Below are 22981 nucleotides of genomic sequence, written 5' to 3'. Positions count from 1 at the left end.
GAGTGGATGGAAATACATATGATGGTATAGGGTCGGCTTTATGAGAAAGGGCACCTTGCCGAAACAGAGGTGGAAATAGCTTTCCCTGAGAATTGGGGACAGTCTGCTGTCAACTTGAAATACTTAAGTTCACATATGTGCATGATAACTTTAAGAGAAATTTAAAGCCTAAGTATATGAACCAGCAAACACTAATCCTTTAACTTCATGAATCTTGAATTATAAATTGAAAATAAGCCTAAAAAGCTTATATAAAAAAAAAATAAGGCCTTCCCTCCGAAAGTAAGTGAAGGGAAGGCAAGCCCTTTGCAGGCATTAGCGTGCCCACCGTTGCAGTGATAGGGCAGGGAGACTGTCAGTGACCAGGAATGTCTGTGTGTGTGAGACGGACGGATAGATCTGTGCGTCGTGTAGATGTTTGGATAGGGAGCGAATGTTAGTGTGATTACTTAGAGTTTGGTCTCACAGCATCTACTTGGGGTTATAATCTAATCTTCCACTGTTGAGAAAGGAGTGATAGTTTTGGTCAACTGTTAATTCCAAAAAATTTATTAAGAATTTCTGATTGTCCAAATGCAGCACTGGACACAAAGATAAATAAGAGACAACTCCTTGTTAAAGTCAGAGAAAATGTTTTAGGCTGTTTTAAATTAAACCAGGAGAAAAGGTGTGCCCGTCTTTAGGTGCTGTGGGGTTAAGTGCTTTGTATCTGTACCTGATGTCATTGAATCCTCTCGATAACACTGTGCAGGCCTCATCAGCCCATTTTAAAGATGAAGAAATTAAGGTTGAGAGAGACAAGGGTAATTTCCTCCCAGGTCAGTGGCAGTTACGTAGCCGTGATGGGATACACGGACGTCTTATTCAGTTCTGTCTGTTGCCTGCACTCCCGCATGTCATCTGTTTGCTCATGCCCCTATTTCCAGTTCCCTTATTCATCTCTCTTCATCTCTGGCTCTTGGCCCTGTGTCGGGGGGAGACCGGAGTGGGGTGGCAGTATGAGGAGCTCAGGGAACCGATGCCTTTGAGACCCATCCCAGACTGTCTTCCCGAGCCTGGCGTCTGGACAGTCTCTCACTGTAACTCAGCATCTTGATTTCAAGCTGTGAGCTTCTGCTGGTCTCCGTTCCCCTTCTCTCCTTCATCCAGCCTTCAGCGCAGCCCATTTTCTAGTCCTCAGAGAACTAGATTATCCTGAATTTCTTGGTTTTGCTCTTAAGTAGTGAGTTTCATATAAGATTGTGCTTGCTCTCCAGTAACTCTCATTTTAAGACGTAAGAGGAAGACAGAAAAGATCTTTTGGTATGGGATCAAAAAATAGTGCCCAGCTTAAGAGTGAATCCTAAAAGGTTACTTATTAATAATAATAAACTTATAAAATAATACTAGGCAAATGAATCTTGTTTCTTAGTTTATAGGACCCAAGAAATTCTCTGAACTATTCGAAAATACTTTTTCAGCAGCATATTTAAGTAGAATTTCAGGTGAACTCAGAAGAGTGAAAAGATTAGATGAAATAAGAAAAAAAGCGAGGTGTTAATGTGTAATAAATAATCAGCCACTGTTATTTGGAGAAAACCAGGAACACTGGTGTTTATGCAGTTTGTACACAGTAAATTCCTCTGCGCACAATTGCATAACAAATGCTGGTCCTCACCCTGTTCGCTACAGTCCCGGGATACATAGTCAGAGCCTGAAATGAGATGAAAGAGCCCACACAAAGATTGTGGTTTGAGATTCTTTCTTAAATAAATTATGTATTACCAAATATGGCATGTTAGGACCTGCAGGGACAGCTGGTCACCTTGTTGTGACCATTATTGTTCCTGGAGCTCTACCTTTCAAGTGACAACACCATGTGTTTGGTGACTCCTGGAGGAATGGGGACTGGAACCTGGGGGCTCTTCAAGACTTGGCTATTACTTGACAGCTAACTTGATTCACAAGTACCTAAGTGCTTTTTAAATTGGCACTTAAGTACTCTCATGAGTGAGTCTTACCGAGTTATTGTCAACACCCAATTCAGGTATACAGATAAGCCATCCAGTTTTGTAAGTCTGTAACTGATTGTATTCTTGGGTTTTGTTCTGCTGGCTTTTCTCCATTTCTTCTTATTCTCCAATCGCATGATTTAAATTTTCTGGCCCTTTTTAAAGAGCTAGGATGGAAGAGAATGGAATAGTATATGAAGTTTGCAATTTAAGTGTCCAGATGGAAGATATGGCCTTATCTCCATAAAAACTGAAAACAGAGGAGCACCTGGGTGATACAGTTGGTTGAACGTCCGGCTCTTGGTTTTGGCTCAGGTCATGATCTCAGGGTCATGGGATCGAGCCCTGTCCGCATCAGGCTCCGTGCTCAGCACAGAGTCTGCTTGAGACTCTCTCTGCCCCCCCCCCACACTCATGCTCTCTCTCCTCTCTCTCTCTCAAATAAATAACTTAAAAAAAAACCCAAAACCTGAAAACAGAAAAGGAAGGTGGCAGAATGAGGTCTTCCTCGGCATCTAGTACTATTTGTGTCATCTTATTTATAGCCCTTAATGACAGTAGCTAACATTTCTTGCACACTGACTGAGCCAGCCTGAGTGCTTCAAGACCAACAGCTCATTTGATCCTCACAACTTTCCTCTGGTAGCACCATCCTCATTTATCATCACAGAACCCCAAGTTTAGAGGCCATGTAACTTGCCCAAGGTCATACAGCTCAAAAATGGCGGAGCAGTGTGTTCCCAGAGCCTTGGCTCTGGACCCTGCAGGAGGACTGCCCCTGAGACAGACCCTGCACTGCACTCCAGGTTCACCAGCAGCCTGAACGAGACTCCTCCCCCGTGAGCTAGGAACTTATCCTATTCTTTTGGATCCGTAAAACAGCACCTAACATGTAAGTATGCACTCAGAAGTTATTAATGAATAAATGATGAGAGAGTGAGTTAGGGAGCAAGGGAAAGCCTGGAGTAGGAAATCAGGCAAACTCCTTTTACAGATCTCCGTCTCAGCTGAGTGAGGCGGCGTACCCTGATAAAGGTTTGCTTAACCAGAGTCTCAAATGCTGACCCTGATCAGATGAAGAAAGAATAATGTTAGAATGCTTCTATTTGAAAATGCACTCTGAGAATAGAAAGCAGGGTGTTAGATGGAGTGTGTTTGGCACACGGTGGGCCCAGATGTCTCCAGGAGAGTTGGACCAATTACTTTCAGGTTGACCACGCAGCCTCCTGATGAGCCCTGAGCTCTCGACTCCTTCCCAGGGTGGCCACGGGGTCTTCCAAGACCGGTGTGTAAACTGTGGCTTGTTCTCTCTGCAGTTCAGCCCCTGTATCCAGACTCGCAGAGTTTAAGTGGGGCTTCCGCAGACCCTACAAGGCTAATGCTCGCTGTCAAATTTAATGTACTGCTTTTAAGACCTGCCTTGCGAGTACATAGGTGCTGCTGCCTTGTTTCAGCTAGAATTTTTTTTTAATGTCACAATTCAATATTGAAAATACTTTTTTCCCCCAATAACATCAGATATAAATGCTGCCTATGCTGATTCTTAATGTCAGAGGGACCCTAAGGACACAGTCCTACTTTCTATTAAAAAAAAAAAAATCTATTGTATAATTAAAGGTAAGATAAGGTGCTGGGGAGGGAAATTTTGGCTCTAAGGTGTATAGGACATGCCCTGGATGACTCAGTAAGAAAAATGCAAGAAATGTGAACAGGTGTGAAGCCAGCCTGGCTGCCACACCTGATGCAAGAGATAAGAATTTCATTGTCACTTCGAAATCTTGATGTCAAGCCTGATCTACTGTTTCATCTTGGGTTGTGGCCGGATCCCACCCAGGTGGCCACTGGGACCTGCTGGGGGGATTTGTTTGTTTTGATGACCTGGGGGATTTCGGAGCCAACACGGAGAGTATCTCCTATCGAAAATTAGGAACAACATGGGTACTGTTTTATAAGGTAATGTTCAATATCACGACTTAGGTTGCCAGTAAATAAATTCCATGCTTGTGGTTGGGCAGATGGCTAGTTTCTTTCTACGAGTTCTGTTTCTCTGAAACAAGAGCCAGTCTATTTCCCATCTCAGACAGGAAATCAAAGAGATATTTGTAGCTTATCAAAGCTAGATAATGGGTATATAAAGGTCTGTCGTATTATTCTATCTACTTAAGTATTTTTTTAAATTTCCTTAATAAGAACTTAAAATGTGTGCTATGCACAGAGTTATTATATGAAACTGAATGGAGTTTCAGACGGGTCTAATAATTCTGCTTGTCTGGAGCACACCAACTCCTGAATAAGATTCTCTGGGCATTGATTCTTCCTAGTTCTCTGGACCTAGGATAGACTGTGATTGAACCAGACAGTCAACCATCTTTCTTCCTGGCACCTGGCTTTCTTGGATCTCTTAGTTGGGTAATTCTGGTCCTACTTGGGACAGTGTTGAAGAGCGTGAGTGAGGCTTTTCTTGACCTGTGTGGCTTGAATAAGCCCCTTCAGCATCAGCTCACGGAGTGGAGAGCATGCTGAGTACCTCTGGAGGGCTGTCAGCTGTCAAACGGGCTGTCCTCCTCCTCAATCCTAATTTTATAGGAACACCCTATTCTTTCCCATAAATGCTGATGATACCATTTGAATCAAGCCACCCTTCAAATTTAATTTCTCTTAGGCTGCCAGAAAAGTCCGTACCAGGCACATATCTGGGTGGGAATTCCTTAAAACAAGAAAAAATGTTTCCAGCCCTGCCCATAATACTTCCTCACTGAACAGTATCTCAAATGATTAAGCTACTGCTTCTGTGGCTAGGAGTCAAACATAGTTTGGCTGACCCAAGAAGCTGTGAAGTCAGAGATGCCGCAAGGTCACATGATATTAACATTCTGGTACATCAAACAGGGATCAAAACTCAGTTTATGGGTGGTATTGTTTCAGTGCCATGGACGGTGCTATTATTAGTAGGCCAAGAATAATAAAATACTCGTAATATCTCAAAGACTGTTAGGCATGCTGTTTCATCCTTTAACTCTAAGTGTCCTGGAAACCCGTTCCATAAATGGGAATTAAAATATGGCATGGTCTGTTTTTTAGCTTGTCCAAATAAGGCCCTGTGTTGGGTAACAAACCCACAGCAGAGGGCTGTGTGTTAACCTAGGTGGGTATGTAACCTAAAGCACCAAAACTTTTTCTTGGATGAATTTCATAATATTTTTATTTTCTCCAGTCATTTAAAATAGCTTTAGATATTTCAAATAACATGAGAATGTTATTGTTGAGATGATTAGAAAAACCTCTGGCTCTGATGTTGCAGTTTTCAGCAGTCCTGGCTATGAAACATTTTCCTGTGAATGTGGCCTGCGAGGGGCAGGTAGCTCTTTATTTCTCCTGCTGTCCACTTCCCATACCTAAAAGGGCATTATTGCTAGGTGTCTCCTAATTTTCCTACGTAGATAATAATTGGGTCTCATAGTTCAGACTTGGGCCTGCTAATTTTCATCTAATCAACAGAGGCAGGAAAACATAGTCTGGAATGCTAACTATGTGAATGAAAAATATTTAGTCATTCTTGAAATGATAGGAATGTTTTTCCAACAAGCTTAAATAAACACAATCTCTACTGAGACTGTGTTAAACTTTTTTTGGATAAGAGACAACTCTTAGGCAACCAAACAGAAGTTAATGAAGGTTATTAAGAAACATGCCCTTCAGAAAAGGCTCATGGACTTTTAAAAGAGGAAGATTCCATTTTCTTTATGGTACAACCATTGACCCAGAAGTCGCAGAATTGGTTTTCTTTTAGCTTTTGTCAGCTTGGTAGAATTTAACATTTTAACTAATAACCCCATTGTCTAGCTTTTCAGAGATTTTCCGCTTTACCTAACCATGACTTTGTTAGACCATCTTATTTTGCAGTCCTCATTTTTGTCTCCTTCCCCGCTGTTGACCTCCATGCTAGGGAATGGATGGGTCTCAACACACCTGTTTTAAAACACCTGATTGTACTTTTCGCAGGAAGCTTGTTTGTTTATACCTATACCAGGTTCGTTGATAAAGTAGCAAAATTAGTTTTAAACATACCAAGATTCACATACCCAAGTGAAGTGTTTTTCCTTTCAAAATAGTTGTATGGGAAAACTGTACAGTTCCTGCAGAAATATGGTCGTTCAAAATATTTTTGGTACTTCTCTGTTGGAACTGGCTCCGGAGCTCACAGCACATCCTCGTGAATGCCCTTAGCTCCGCAGACCCTCGACTTTCAAGGTTTATCAGACTCTAGGAAATAGTCACAGTCATTGACGTCTGAGTCTGGTGAAAAAAGTAGATGATCTAGCTCGGTAAAATCATGCAGAGGAAGCAAAAAGGGACAGTAAAATAAAGGCACTTTGTCTTTTATGACAGAGTAATTTGCTCTGAAAAGCAACTCCAAAGAGAAGTTTCAAATAGAATTTTAACATGAATAGCATTTCAGCACAAGCATATAGCCTCTGAAAGTGAGTGCTTTTAGCAATAACACCTATTTGTAAGTATAACTCCTGGTGTGTTTATTAAAAAAAAAAATCAATTCACTTAGAACATAGTATTTTTATGACTTCTAGGGGCTAGAAGCATTTATTTAAATGGTCATGTATTATAACATTTCTGTGAAGTTACAGGTGCTCCATTCAAACATATTTTCAAATAGATTAGACTAAAATAATTTCCCTATAGAAATTTAAGAGAGGTAGTGATTCCTACGTGATTTATTTTTAATATCCTAGCTCTCTGACTCCACTAATGGTGGTACCATTTTAAACCATCTCACTGTATGGTGTCAGTTTATCATATAAGAACAGAATGATGTCCCATTATTTGATACATGAGGGTTAGCTTCAGAGATTGTAACCCAGTGAATTGTTTTAGAAGCCCTCTTTAGAGGTGTTTTCTGTGCTGTGTCTGTCTGATTATTGAAGATAAAATGTCACTCAAGTGTATAAAATGTCTGCTGCAGTATTATTGTTTAAAAAAAAAAAAAAATCCTGCAGGAATGAAAATGTCTCCCGAAGAGGGTTCCTTGGCCTTTTGTGGGTCTTCCATTAGAGGTAGAGGGGGCGGGGAGCTGGATCACACCCACACGTCCTCATCTCGGTCTGAGACTCCCACGTGCTCCCCGTGTCCATCAGCATGCACACTGGGACATCTGTTACCGGGGGACTCAGCACGGCCACATCTTGGTCTAGGGGTCCTCCCGTCAGTTTGATCAAAATTCGGTAGGTAATAAGGGATAATGAACATTGAGTGCTTTTTTGAAATTTGTCAGAAACACGAAGTGATGGTGATGCCTTGGCATTTCACGCGTGTTTTTCTTTTTAATTTGAGTTGAATTAGTAGCAGTTAGACCGTATTTGTACTTACCATTTATATCTACAGAATAGCTATTTACATATCAAGTGAATTTTACTTTCACACCTGAGAGATGAGCTGGATTTATCATGTTTGTTTGAAACAGAGCCCAGTTCAGGTGGCCAGACCCCTGGAGACCACAGAGTTTAATGCTGGGCACCAATCGAAAATAAGATTCAGGACAAGGCTCTAGCTCTGATTTTGCAACACCACTGTGAAACACAATCAGGAATCCCCAAGAAAGTTCTAAGGCCAACAAGTACTTGGTCTCCGGGGGGCCTTAGAGCCCTCAGCCCTCTAGGTTCGACTTTTCACCTTGGCTGCTGGAGCAGACGGAGAGCGGAGTCTGTGAGCCACGTCCCCCACCAGGCAGGACCTCACAGCATGCACTCTGGGTGCTGACCTCATCCCTGGCTCTAGTGATTTCTTTTCTACTTAAAATTTACCTTGGCCCTCATTTCCTTACTTTGAAAAAGTGTACATGCATGATAAAATTTGAGGCTGCTTTGGACCTGCTTTGGAATCCTGCTAGGTATATTTAATGCTTGTTGGGGTATTCAGAACCTACCATTTGTTCATGCCCGTGCCTTGTACTGTGGTCCTGGCACCATTACTTTGGCCATCAGTCGGAAGACAAGAGATGGTGTTCTTTTTCACCTTAATTAGAAGGCTGTTGCCCTGCACATCAGTTCACTTTCTAAAACAATTCATGGAGTCTCTATTTTATTAAAAATCTTTAAAAAATGCTTAGCAATGATAATAATCCGTTCGGGATGACCATAGGCCTTGCAGATTGAGAGGGATTGGCATATCCAGATCTTTTCAAGATCATGACTCTTTCCTGCTTTCGGGGAACCAGGAGATTTTAGGCCAGATTAATTCAGTAGGGATACTCTACAGTCCTGTGACAGACACTGAGCACATTATTACTTGAGTGAGACGCCCCCAGTATTGTTAAGAAAGTACTGGTTGAACTATCTCTTACTGTTGACGTAAGTCTTAATTCGGTCCCACGTCTGAAACTAGGATTTGCTCATCAAAGACAGCTTTTAGAGATGGGTCTTCTGTATCGTCTTGCAACTTGAGAGTGGCAGGACTACTGGCAAAGTTACCAAAATATTCTATATTTTAATGTAATGAGTTTGCCCTCCTCCCCAAAGATCCAGCAAGGCCCCCATCATGAGAGAGGAAGAACGGGGTCAGCCAGGCACACAGAACCATTGTTTCAACTCACACTGGATAAGCTGATTATGAAGAGATTTCTGTTCTCTTCGAGACACCACGGGCACAGTCAAAATGCAGAACAATGATATCAGACTGCCACTCAGCAAATGTGAAAGGCGCCAGTGGCTGGTCACTAACACGCTCCAAAGCTTACCAGACCATATGAAAGGATGTCATGGACCGACCCACATCCCAGATGCTTTTCCTGTTATCACTGGAGATAGAAAAGGATGCTTAGGTTACAATGGACAGGGTTCAGAATGCCAAAGCAGTTGTACCATTTATCAGCTGAACATTGAAGGCCTGCAGAAGGGCACATAATTCATTTGCTCAGCCATCCTCTGAGACCAGTTCAAGCTCCAGGCAGGCAAGATAGTCATGACAACGGTAATTCTAGCAAAAAGTAATATCCACGTAACACCTGGCGTTTGTCGTCCCCTCTCTGTGATCTTATCTGAGCCTCACAGTGATATTGTAAGTTGGAATAGTGGATATTCTCATTTCATAGAAGCCCAAAGAGGTTCAGCATCACATGTGAGATAATGAGGGAATAGGGACTCAAGCTAAATCTCCTAACTCCAAATCCACGTCCTTGGCCTTGCTTCTCTTTAGACCTCCATTGTGAGAAGGGAGAGGGTGAGGAAAGTAAGTTGGTGACTATGAAAGTACTTGACCATCGTGGCTCAGATTCAGAAGCTGTTCTTGCTCCTGGCTCTATTCTCAGTGCTGAGATCCAGTTACCATTATTCTGACCTTTTTGTGGCCTGGCCTTTGATCCTGTGAGTTTTCCTGAGCCTCTGCCTGGCTCAGGAATTTGGACCTTGCTGTTTGACCTCCGGGAAAGCCCGTTGAGGCTGCCCAGGGATACGGGCCCCACCCGAGGGCATGCGCGCCGCTCTCCCCAGCTGTCCCTGTGCTGAGGCTCCCCGTCTGCCCAGCCTCCCTGACTGGGGGCGCTCACATCTCCACTGAGGAAAATAAATGGGCTCCAGGTGCTGGGCACTGAGATGACATCATCAGTGTCCTCGATTGCATTCCGGTTTCCACTTGTCCCTTTTCTCCTTCTGCCTCTTGCCGGTCTTTGTTTCCATCGCAAGGTCAATTTGCTGAGCACTAGGCAAAAGTGCCCATTCTTCGTCACCCACTAGTTGTGTTGCTGAATTGAGTGCGTGCCCAGCCCTTTCCAGGACTATTTTAATAACACTTGACTCCTTTGGCACCATCAGTGAATGGAGATAGCCCTAGAAGTAAATTCCCCAGCTCATTGAAATTTGGGGTGTCAGATTTTATGTTAAGAATTTTGAGGGAGACCTGCAGTGCTTTGCATACTTGCCTACCTTCCCAGCCGAAGATACAGGTCATAATTTCACCTGCTTGAGGCAGTTGAGGACCCTCCCTGGGTGTCTCCCGGAGACGCTTGGGTTTGGGGATTTTCGCCTAGTTTGCACTGTATTCTTAGAGTCAGGTTCACAGCAGCCTTCTGATCTAGCTTGCTGCTCGAGAGAGGCTCAGCTGCTGCGTGCCCACCCTGTGTAAGGGGCTGCCACAGCAATGAGAAGCCTAAGGAACTCACTGTCCAGTCCCCCAAAAGGTAGGAAATTAGAGATTCAGCCTGTTAAGGACAATCCTGAATGGGAGCCCTTCTTCATCAAAAAGTGTGCCCTGACCCTCCATGCTCAGGCCTCTTTGTTCTTCTTTATTCATTCGTTTAGCATGACTGTGGGCCAAGTACTAGGCTTGGTGCTGAGGTTATAAACCGCGAATAAGCCATTGTTCCTAATGCAGGGACCTTTCCTCTCTGGTCCTCGGCCATTTTCCAGAGGATTGGGTTGAGGTACCAAAATTCTGACCACCTGACACACCCCGGTTCAAGATAGCTATTAAAATGTATTTGTAAATGTGACCCATTATTTCTGGTTAAAGATTACCAAGATCCATCCTCCAGGAAAATGAACAATAAAAATAATATGCTAATAAAATATAAGACAAGTATAAAAGATCCAAATTATTCTTGGAATCCAATCATTTTGTAAGCTCTCTCAAGCTGAATTCTTGGAAAAAGATATCCTCTATATAAAAAAATTTTAATTTGTCTTTTGTGGTCTTTTAATAACCTCAGAATCCTACTACTGTCTTTTCCTATGAAATATGAGATTGATAAAGGAAGAAAAATATCTCTAACAGCCAAGTTCCTTGGAAAAAGCATACAAAGTTAATAAATAGGTCTAAAGTAAACATATGGTCACTTCTCTATCTGACCATAAAATAATACAGATCTTGGGGACATTTTCACACCATTCATCTTAAAATAAAGAAACTGCTCTGTGATAAGTACTTTAAAAATTACAAGGATGTAGGTGTTGTTATGAGAAATATATACAAAGGAAAAAAGGATCACTAAGTGTGTAGTGGCTGAAAGAATTTGAAAACTCCAGCTGTAGCTTTTTTTCCATGACTTCATGAGACTTTCGTAAATACACATCCATACCCCATGGAAATCCCCACCTTCCAGATCAGGGGACTTTTGTATCCTTAGTCTCTCTCTTCTCATCATCTACATGAATAGTTTCCCCTCTAGCTTCATTTGGGAAAATTTCATCTTTATAGCACTTCTCTTCCCAGGCTGTAATTATGTTGACAATTTGGTGATTTATTGGAATGGTTTTCTGACTAGTTATGGTCACATTGGAAAAGCCACTGTGGTAACAGAATGACATATGAAGATACAGTAAAGCAGATAAGCTATCTCCTTTGGTTCTGTCTTTTCCAACTTTATCTCCAGTTTTATGGCCCCGGCCAGGCACACAGTACCTGGTAGGCTGTAGGCGACCAGATAGATTTAGCCTTAGAAAGTGAGTGAAGCTTTGGAATTTTCCCACTCATTAGCTATTCACGGGCTTAATCAAGTCCAGCCCCCAAATAAATAAATAAATAAATAAATAAATAAATAAATAAATAATTTTTAAAGAAAATCTTAAGAGAATGCCTAAATTAGGACTGAAAAGAGAACATCATTGTTCATCTCTGTCTCTAAGCAGGCTTGTGAATTTACAGACAAGAGCCGTGTAACATTAGGCAAACTGAAGTCCAAAAGGAGGGGTAAATCAGAGACAGATAGGAGTAAACTTCATGTATCTTGTTACTTCTACTTGAAATTTTTTTAACTTATAAAAAAAAGTAAGAATGTATCTGCCTTAAAAAAAAAAAAAACACACTACTTTTTCTAGAAATTTGCTTATAATGAGGCTTTTTCCGGAAAGACTTCTCTTAGCGTGTGTGTGCATGCAGGCACACGTGTGCACTCCGGGTGCTGGTAGACATCTGCTGCCCACGGCCGGGCCCTCCAGCCCTGCCACGCACCCCCGGCCGCAGCAGGGTGAGGCTGCACTCCTAGAGATGATCGAAATCTGGAACTTGAGCTAATTACCCCCCTGCTGGAGGTGGTGCTTCAGACAGACCCGGGAGGGATGGCTCTGGATGTCTTCCACAAGTACTTTTCCAGAATCACCCACCCATACTCAGGAGCTACTAATTGGCTGTCAGCCTTCCCAGGGTTGCTAATCAGAGAGAGTGCTTCACACCTTTCTCAATGGAGATAATTAGTATTGTTTGCGGGAGATAAACAGCTCGTAGTAATCAAGGTAATGAGAAAAACTTGGTGTGCATTATTTCAAAACCAGAAGTTCGGTGGAGTGATACAGATTAGAGACCAAGTTAAAAGCATCTATTAACATTTTCACTTAAGCTATAGCCGCTCGAAATGTAAAAACTGGTGATTATATAAATTATTTCAGGGTCAAATTCACATTATTACACACTTTAAAATAACTGAAGATCAAAATATGTTCTTTTTCATTCTGTTGTCCCAGATGTGTTAAGCTATCTGATATGGCGATAGGACTGATAATCAAACTGTAAATCAACATCTTAAGAAGGTTAAATTTGAGTTTCAACTTCTTCCCATTCTTTTTGGAGAATTTTCTATAAAATAACGAAAAGCAAGAAAGTAGTGAGTTTAGATTTGCTTAACACATTTATAGCTCCTGAATAATCAAATATATGTTATTTTATGGTCTAGTGATATGGCCTTGGAGTTAAAATAATGGTTTTATTTTAAGTTGGTACTCCTCATCAAATTAACTGTGACCACACGGCCTGAAAACCTCCATTGAGGAGATACAGTTGCTCCTATGAAATACTTCAATGTAAAATATTGGTGGTTTTCTTCAGAAACTTAGTTTCTGAGGCTCTCTAAGTCTTGAAAAATTTGAATGTTTTCCTGGAAATATTTTTACTGGGAAAGGCTTTTGTTGGGCTTTCTAAGATATGAAAAATAGTTATCCCTAAATTTTAAATAAATGTAAAATAAAAAATTATGTGTTTATGTTATTGCATATTATAACAGGTCTCCTTCCAGCATTTTGTTCTCTAAGGCTTTAGGGTAAGAATCGGTGGCTGAACATCTGCACTCCTGACCCAGTCCCAAGGGTTCTTGTAAAAATAGCTCTTCTGGACAGCGTCAGGTGCTCAGAGAATCTTTAAAAATCATGCAGGAAGACAGCAGGCTGAGGAGAGCAGCAGTCCCCACTCAGACGTGGGGTAGGAAACAGCGAGCAAACTGGATGTAGATGTAACAAACACCCATTTTTGTTCTTTATTGCTTCTAGGCTCAGAAAATATTTCTAGAATTCTTCTCCACAAAGAAGCTGTTCCAGGGTTCCCTTTAGAAATAGTTGTAGCCAAAGACAATGAATTCCTGCTGTTTCAAGCCTTCTTCCTTTGGAGGACTTTAAGGTATTTCTTTAATTCCTCAGCTGATTCAATACAAGATGAGATGGAATTTCAGGCTGATCCTATAAGCAGTACCTCACTGAACTTCCCCTCGCCAAATACCCACCTTTGTGCAAATATTTGCTCGTTCTCCTAAATGAGGAGACCTGAGACCATTTCTCTCCTTTGAAAGGGGCCCACGAACATATCTCTGCCCGGCCAATTTGAAGGGGGACCAGTTTTCTTGGCTCCAAGCAACAGGCATCGTATACCATGATGCATCATTGTCTCCAAAAGTCTTAGCAGGACCTCAGCTGATAATCCCCAAACCTGCCAAGGGCACAGCATCACCATCCTCCTTCTAGAAACACATGTACTGGCCCATCATCTCGGTATCCCTTGTAATATAAAAGCATAGAAATGCAGGGTTTACATGAGAACCTTCTGGTCTTCAGGTCAAGACTCATCAGGATATTCTCCATGTTCAGAACACCGTTGCACAGACCAAGTGTGCGATAGTAACAGTCCCCGACACACACAGTTCAGGGTACTCTAACAAGCAGCTCACACATTTCACACATGTCACCAACACTTCCTCGAGCTTCTTTATGTGTATGGCTTAGAAATAATCATACTATGATACCATGATTCTAGAGTCTTTAAAATTACCTGTTCCCACCCCCAAGAACTTCCTTGGATAGGAACTTTGCAAACAATCTAATTAACTTTTAGTCGTTACTCTGTAAGGACCCTAAATGTATCATTGGTTTTAAATGCTCCAATTCAAGATGGTATAAAATGGGTCTCACTTTGGAGTTCATTATTGGGAATAAGAAATTGAATTGCAGTGGTCTTTCTTTCCCCAGACACCGCTCTGCTGTTTGTAAGAGGACCACCTCTGAGAATACATGTGAATGCTTTGGACTGAGAGCAAACTCTCAGATCTGTTTATGATGATATCAGATCTTTCATTAGATAATTTGTAGTTGCATATTCCTGTTGTCATATTGTTCTTATAGAAATCTAACTATATATTATAGAGAGGGCCTCACAGGGTAGGACACTGGGCACTACAATGTTGAGAGAATGATGGAAGGGAATAGAATGTAATGCATGACTTCAGATGAAATGTTAGACAGCTAGTTGTCTACAAATGTGTCTCTTACAGATCAACATTTCCTCCAGTGACCTAGGACAACGGCAGTAAGTACCCCCTCCCAAATCATGTGTCACCACCCTCAAAAGGCTTTTAAAATTTGTTCCATTTTGTACTCGTAAAGGAAAACAATACTTATTTGTTAAATGTCATAAAACGAGACGACAGGTGTTAAAATACTCCCTAAAAACATTTAGATTTCTATCTATATTGACTGTATCACAGTGAGAGTTTTTGTATTCAGCCAACCTGTTGAGGGGAAATTGAATAGTTCTAGAGTAAGTTGACAATTCTCGTGAGTAAATGGTTTTGTTGAGTTTTTCCGTGTTTTAATATTAAATATTGAGGGAGACATAATTTGAAATGTATACATTCAATTTCTTCCATCTAATGTATCATAAGTGAAGGGGAACTATAATTTTAAAGGTACAAAATAATTTTTTGTTTCTTGCTTTCTACCATATTATCTGAGACTCGGAAGACATCCAGGAAGACTTGTTTTATCTGAAATATTTACCAGCATCTAATAAACAGCCCTTCTATGCATTTTCTTTTCATTTGTTAAACTGAGCAAAAGCTATCATCCTGAATGTTGTGGGAAAACAGGTTCAGGATTCTTCTCCTGGAGAGATGTGTGCTTGATGGACGTCTGTGACTGTCTATTGAGCAGAGGAAGCTGTCTGGATAAGTGTGGGACTGTTCAAGTCAGTGTTGAGGTTCTGATCCTCGAGCCACCCCATTTCTTTTTCCTTTGACTTTCTAGCCACAGATCAGAGTTCTGATTTCATGTGTTAAACATAAGTATCAAAAATAGCATTTACAGCACTCTCCTCTTAACAAATCCCTAAAATTCACCAAAAGTCAAATTGTACACTACCCTATGATTATTATGCATTTCCAGGATCGGTGTAATCTGCCCAAATGCATTTTTCTGTAATACATTTTCTGAAGGCAAAAGTCGTTCATGAACTTAAATGTCAGTTAAGAATACAAGGTTTGGGTCCACACAGATGTGCTCAAAGCACTTCTTTACCCATAAGCCATTCCCTAAAGCATGGACATAGAATTCAGAATCCAGCCCTGATTTTTGCTCTCATAACTCTAGAACGTAGACCTAACTCCTTTCTCTGTGGGATGGTCTATAGTGTGGTTACTTAAACGTGATATAGGTCCTCAGTTCTGTCTGACGTTTGTGGTTAGAATAATGTTGACAAAACATTGGCTGTCTTGTGGCTGAAGGCTGAAATGGAATCAGTATTCTGGGTGACTGATACAGTAGCAATAAAAGAAAGACCATATAGGTCCGATAACCAAAGATGTTTACAGTAAATTTTAAAAGAATGTCAGAAAGCAGCACAGCTGTATCTTAATTCACGGCATCTTAAAACTAGCCTAAACTTAAACTACTTTTTGATGTTTACAGATACCTGTCAGAAAGGATACTTTCGTGATTGAAGGAAATTAGAAATTTTACAGCAGTGGAAAAGTCACATAAAAATTTCAGGGCGGTGTTCTTCACACTGTGTTGCAATAAAAATAGAGAATGTGCTCCACCCTCTTCACACGTATCTTTCCAGGGAGCGTGCTCATGAGAGCATCTCTCGAGTAAGTCACAGTTGCCTGCTACCTGTGAAGAGCTGAATCATTGGCCTCTTTTAGCAGATGGATAAAAATGTAGAACTCTTCATCTTAGCAGTGGCAGCTAAAACACTTATTTTAGTCTCTCTTCCATGGTAACGGGAAACGAAACTGGAGAAGACAGTGTGAACTAATGGATAGAGTGTTGGACGGGAGGTCAGGAACCTCTGTTCTGTTCTATTCCCAGCCTGCTACTGGGTTGCTATGTAAACTTAGATAAGCCAGTCACCCTCTCTGCACCTCATATTTTCCATTTGTGGAAACATAGGTAGAGACATTCCGTACTTAGCTCTTCACAAAGATACTGTGAGAACCAGCTTACTCTGAAGAAGTTCATAGTATCTTTTGGTTAAAAAGAAGCTACATAAATATGTCCCTGGCCCTGTTCCTTTTGACGACACCCTGCCCACAATCTTACGTTATATAAGTTGTCACTTATCTGCACTGCAAAACAAGGACATGACAGTGGGCTTTGTGCTGCATGGAAACCGAGACTGTGACTCTGGAGCCAGAATGCCTGGGTTGAGTCTTGGGTCCATCACTTACTAACTCTGTGATCTGGGACAAGTGAGCAATCCTAGATTTCCTCATCCATAAAATGGGGAAAATGAGAGCACTTATCTCCCTGGAGTGGGATGAAGCTTGAAGGCATTTATAACAAGCATTGCAAACATATAGACTCATAATGCACTATACGGAAGTGTGTAACTACTTTTATTACCCGGGACAAATCTTCCTTATTAGCGTGGAAGGGAAGGTAAAGCATCACCTTTGGCCTTTGTGTCTTCTAGGCTTTCCTCCCAGAATGGCAGCTCGCTCTTCCTGCTGACTGCTTGTGTCTGACTCTGCCACTCCCATAAGCTCTGGGCCCTGAGGATAAGCTCCTAGTCCCTATTATCCATCATACCATCTGTAATAATTGAAGGAGTGTCACATAAAAAGACAGGAAATCCAGATTTCAGAAGAGTTGCAAAATGGAGAGATAATTGACAGTTGGGAGCTATGTCCTGATTTTTATAGAGAATAAATGCAGAGAACAGCAAGAGGAAATAGAAGCATAGTTAACAATTTACACGTTGTTGATTTAACCTCTCCTGTCTGCTTTCTATAGTGGTGACCATCGGGGAAGTATTATGTGAGGGTACCAAGAAATACATAAATTGCTCAAATGTAAGGAAAAAGAGTTTTTGGATTTTCAAAAATCTAAATAAAAATCTTTCTGTTTCAGGGGTTAAAAACATTAGGAAAGTATAAAAGTTTAGGGTTTGATGAAAATTATTGATTTTTTTTTTTTGCAACTTACTGTAGTGTGGGATTTCAAAGATTGAATAGCGTCTAAGAGCTAATCATATGTTTCATTGATTTTTTTTTCTTTTTATTATTAGAACCAACCTACATCACAATTGATCCACCTGCGTGTGGGGAGTTATCAAACTGTACGCTGACAGAGAAAGACTGTGTTTATGGTTTCAGACTTGATCACAATGGTTGTCGAACCTGTCAGTGCAAAAACAGTAAGTATACAGAGGATTGCACTTTTTTTCTGGGCCTAATAGGATACTGTCAAAGCATATTATGGGATTGAATATCTTTTTCATTCCTATTGATGACATTCCCTTAGCAACCTGAAAGAAGAAAAGAAAATTTGTATTTAACACACAAAACACAGTCTTTTGGGGGGGAAAGAGGTGCTCCTTTATTCTGGTTTTCACCTTCATTGTATTCGGATATTCCTTGCTACCCCCTGGGCTTTGGAGTACCCATTTCCCAACCACCCACTCAGCTCTCTCCCTAACCCTGTTGCTGGGGTCATCCAGTGACAAGGCGGTCACCCGCACAGAGGCTGTCACATTCCACATGTGGCAGCCATAATTCTTAGAATGTTGATCCCAGCTCTCTTCCATGTAGATTCCGGTCACACCATGCCCTCTGAAACTTTAGATAGAGGACATTGCATTGCTTCCAGGGGGGAAAAAAATGAATTGTCCTTCATGTTTAAAAAGATTTTGAATCCCCCTGATTCAAATAAACATCTTCAGTCATCTCAGCCATTCCACACGTGACATAGTCTTTAGAACTTTCTTGGTCCTTTCCATCTTTGACATACCTGTAAAATGTCACTGTCTTTATGTACACCTGTGGCCCAGAAACAAACAAATCAGGATTTCGTCTGATCCATGCAGTGCTGTTGTGTGACGTAAGTTCGCATTAACGCTTTGAATTACACATTGTTGGGTAATCCTGAGTTGACAAGTAGCTAGAACCACTAGGTGCTTTTTACATCAGCTGCTGGTAGGTGGTTCTTCATTCGTTCTGTATTTAAAGATCTGGCTTTTTTTTTTTTTTAATGATACAAATACAGGGCCAGATTACACAAATTATCCTGAGAGTTATAAACCATTTTCCAACTATTTGGAATATTTTTTAATCTTGATCATGTGATAAGCATAACTTGCATGGCCTCATCCAAACTATTGAACTAAAATAAATTGTACAGAACCAAGGACAGATCCCCGTTGCACTGAAGACCTTCCTGCAGAATGACACGGAACCGTAATCCTCACTCCCGCAGTAAAGTCACTCAGCTAACATGTCAGCTCCGTCTCCACGAGGAAGTCTTGAAACACTCCATCTGTATCTTATCTGAAAACACATTGTATTTGCCACACTCTTGCTGGAAACTCTATTTTAAACATAAAATGAAGCTAGTTGGACATGGCTTATTCTTCATGAACCTACTACTGGTGGTCATTGCTTTCCTTTCTAAATGTCACAAATCATATGTTTAACCATTCTTTCCGCAGAATTTTCAGTTGTGAATGCCAAGCTTGGTTTCTGTAGTTTTGGAATCCTTTGTCCCTTTCGAATTAACATTTGGTGGCCTCCTTTAGTTTCCTGAAATCTCTTTCCATTCTCTGATCTCTCAAACATAGACAATGCTTCTATAATAAGCAGATTCTCCATGAGCCTCTGGTATAAATATCATGGGCTCAGAGGCTTGGAATTACTTAATGTAGATAGATGCTTACTTTCTGATTTATCAGTTATCTTGGGCTTTATGTCCTCTTAACCTTAATTGTCCAAGACTTTCTTTTATAAGAATACTTCTGATGAAGAAAACGGACACAAAAATAGGAGTTGAGTGATTCAGTTTCTTTCAATTACATGTCCCCATCACTCTGCCTGCCTGCTAGAGTTGGTGCATTTGAAACGGAGTTTACAAAACTGTTGTTGGGACTCTGGTGGTTACCATCTTTAAATGTCCTAGAAGCCTCCGCGCATCGGGGCTGTCCTGTTTGGAAAGCTGAGTTCATTAGGGAGCTTGCCTTGGCACCCACGTGTGTTCACTTAACTGGCCAACTTTGGTTTTTTTGACACCGAGATAATTGGTATTGTATTGTGAAGAGTTTATATTTTAGTACTTCGCAACCATCTTGAGCTGCACACCTTTCTGATCATGGGAGCATACCTAAATTTTTTTCTGAACGTTATGAAGTCTAAAAATAGAGATTTCATCGTGCCTGATCTCCCCGCCTACCGCCTTCACCCGGCCTTTGCTGTTGGAACTTTTTCGCCACATGGTTATGCTTATATAAGACCCCTGGCGCTTCACAAGGAGCCCTTTGTAGTTAAGTCCAAAGAAACAATTTTCCTCCAGTTGTCATTGAAGCAAGTAAAAAATGGATCACTGGCTTTTTGCAGAGTGAGGCTATTAGGAAAATTCTGCTCTGCCTGTCTTTGTGGTAGTGTTGCCCTCCGGCTTTGTAATAGGACCGTGCGCACATACTCCCTGCCGAGCACCTCCAGTTCATTAGCATGGCGGAAGAGAGAGGGACTGGAGACTGTTGTATTTGTGTCAATGATTTTTTTTTTTAACATATAAATCTTTATTGGCTGTTCATTATGTGAAAATTTTATTTATTTGCAGAGATCTCTGATCTTCCTTCCTTCCCTCCTCCCTCCTTTCTTCTTTTGCCCCCTATAATAGAGCACCTGCCAGAGTTCTAGGTACTGTAGTATTCATGCCACAAACATGAATACAATACAAGACGTCCCCTAAGGGAGACGTCTGGGTGGCTCAGTCATTAAGTGTCTGCCTTCGGCTCAAGGCGTGATCCTGGCGTTCTGGGATCGAGCCCCACATCAGGCTCTTCCGCTGGGAGCCTGCTTCTTCTTCTCTCACTCCCCCTGCTTGTGTTCCCTCTCTTGCTGGCTGTCTCTCTCTCTGTCAAATGAATTAAAAAAAAAAAAAAAAAAAAAAAAGACCTCCCCTAAGAAAAATCTCCTGTAACCAATACACTAGTGAACTATCACCATTTCTTTTTTTTTTTTTTTTAAAGATTTTATTTATTTATTCGGCAGAGATAGAGACAGCCAGCGAGAGAGGGAACACAAGCAGGGGGAGTGGGAGAGGAAGAAGCAGGCTCATAGCGGAGGAGCCTGATGTGGGGCTTGATCCCACAACGCCAGGATCACGCCCTGAGCCAAAGGCAGACGCTTAACCGCTGTGCCACCCAGGCGCCCCAACTATCACCATTTTAAGTCAAATTCTATAACTTACAAGTCTTATTAAAAGGTAGCTTTGGTCCTGTAGAAGAACCCATGCACGTGCTCACACCAGAGGAGGGAAGGAGCTGCCCCGTCTCCTAGGGCTATGCGGGGCACTCAGCAGATGGTTGGTTGAGCAAATGAGCAAGGAAGGAGCCATCAGAATTGGGGATGCCATCGGACATCATTTCTTGTTTAAGATCCCCTCCTGTGGTCTTGCCATTCTGACCATGTGCCCATTTTATCACACGGAGAATCTTGACCTGGGTTAGTCTTTTGCCATCTCACTTGCTGCCACTGGATACCTAAGAACATAATTAAACACCAAGTGGCATTTGTCAGTTTGTCTGTATCATACAGGAGTCTGGTCATAGAGCATTCTGCTCTCACTCCGTCCCGTTAACAATCCTGACACCTCTCTGGAAGCCACACCTGTAAGGAGGTGAGTCAGAGTCAACCAGACTGCCCGGTGCTTAGTTGTCAGACCCTTGTCACTGTACGTGTCTTGCTCTCCTCCCAGGCCCTGGCCCACATTAGCCTGTAGCTAGCTGATCACAGCAAGTGGCTTTACTTCTCTGGGCCTCTGTGTCCTCATCTGTAAAGGGCAAACAATTGTACCTAACTAATGGGTTATTCTGAGGACTAACGAAGTTAATGAATGCAAAGCTAGCTTTACCAGCCGACATATGGTCATTGTTACTCTGTTTACAGAAAATGATAGCTGTTTTATAACACATCCACTTCTGAGTCAGCCCAAGCTGGCTGATATGGAAAGCCCCCAGCTTCCCCTCGTTTGTGCCAGTACGGAGCTGCCTCTGGTTCTTCCGTCTCTGAGGAAGCTCACATGAACAACTTTCCTTTTACCTTTTAATTTTAACCGTCAGATATTCTCGTTCTTTTTCACCTGGTTTTAGAAAAAGGAAACTTCCTTGCACTGAAAGATGCTTAAGTATATTCTCTTTCCCAGTGCAGCTACTTGATAAATACTGATTTTGTCTAAATTTCTCACCTACGTTATTTTTGGGGTTTTTTTTTTTTTTTGCATCCGGCTAAACCCCATTTCACATGCAGTGGCCCTAACCATCCACGCCTCCGTTTTCTGTTAGGGATTAGACCTGGTTTATATGGACCACTGGCATCAAGATTGCTTAAAATAAGACCAGTGCCCAATAAAATTTCTCCCCTGTTCATTGCTTTGTTGTTCATTCATTCATCTTTCATCTAGCATTTGTTGACTGCCTACCATACGCCACACGCACTAAGGATACGAAAAAGATAAAAATGGACTTTATCCTCGACTAATAAGAGTCTATAATGATGTTGCAGTATAACCAAGCATATCATACACAACCACTTTCAGATTGAAATCAAAACCCAGTATTAACAACTCCTTCAAAAAATACATGGAAGGTATAGGACAAAATATTCTTTCGTGTGAACATACTGTAGCTTTGCTACTTTAACCTGTAACAAATAACAATCTTAAAACACTGCTCAGCAAAGTAATGCATCAAAGGCATACAGAGAATTTAAATTATCCCTGACTCACTTTCCCATATTTAGAATAAAGAAAAGAAATATGGTAGAAGATGTTTAAGTACGATAGCTACAAAAGTTAAAACTAAAATCATTTAGGTATGCTGCTAGTAACCTAATACTTTGTCGGTGTAAGCTATTAATAACATTACCTTTTAACCAAATAGACATGCTACACTTCACCATATGAACTATATGTAGCAAATGACATCGGTATGAATTAAATGCCATCCGTCTTTTGGTGTCTTATTTTCGACATCTTTAAATCAAGGGGATTTGACTGGGTTATTTTTAACTTCTCTTCCAGTTTTAATGTTCCGTAATTCTAGGAAGTAATAATGCTTTTATTTAGAAGATGATGCAGGCATAGAAAATTAATGGTAGCCAGAAGAAAAAAACCTTCTTACTTTTCATGAAATATATATCCACATCAAGCATCTAAAGAAGGTTGCAGCCACAAATACAGGGAGGCAGGCTCCATGCTTTCGTTTCACTATAACTCAGAACTAAAGGAATAACTAAAGCCCAGAGTCAAGATTGGGACAAGCATTCGTAGTGTTGCATTTATTTAATCACCCCAGGACCTTCGTGGTGTTCTTAACTGACAGGTTAGTGGGAATTGCCAGTGTCCACGAGTGTGGAGGGCTGCAGCAGAGAAGGGACACAGTCCCATTGAGTTTCAAATGCAGTTACGTGGTACTCACGTAGACTGAAGGACCGATAGGTACCGTTGTGTATCGGGAGCAAA

At 41.3% G+C, this 22981-nt stretch overlaps 1 protein-coding gene across 6 annotated transcripts in view; it reads left to right on the top strand.

The window, feature by feature from the left end:
- CRIM1 (cysteine rich transmembrane BMP regulator 1) overlaps positions 1-22981 on the top strand; it is a 185859-nt gene that overhangs the window by 118737 nt on the left and 44141 nt on the right. For all 6 annotated transcript variants that reach the window (XM_087863736.1, XM_045809087.2, XM_045809084.2 and 3 more), the window contains one exon: positions 17535-17663. In XM_087863736.1, the coding sequence (XP_087719862.1) occupies positions 17535-17663 (129 nt within the window). The remainder of the gene's footprint in view (positions 1-17534; positions 17664-22981) is intronic.

The sequence above is a fragment of the Ursus americanus genome, chromosome 7 (genome assembly GCF_024610735.1).
Source record: "Ursus americanus isolate L20-20 chromosome 7, mUrsAme1.1.p, whole genome shotgun sequence".
NCBI classification, from domain to species: Eukaryota; Metazoa; Chordata; class Mammalia; order Carnivora; family Ursidae; genus Ursus; species Ursus americanus.
Note: the sequence above shows the minus strand (reverse complement) of the source record. Positions and strands in the feature narration are given on the sequence as shown.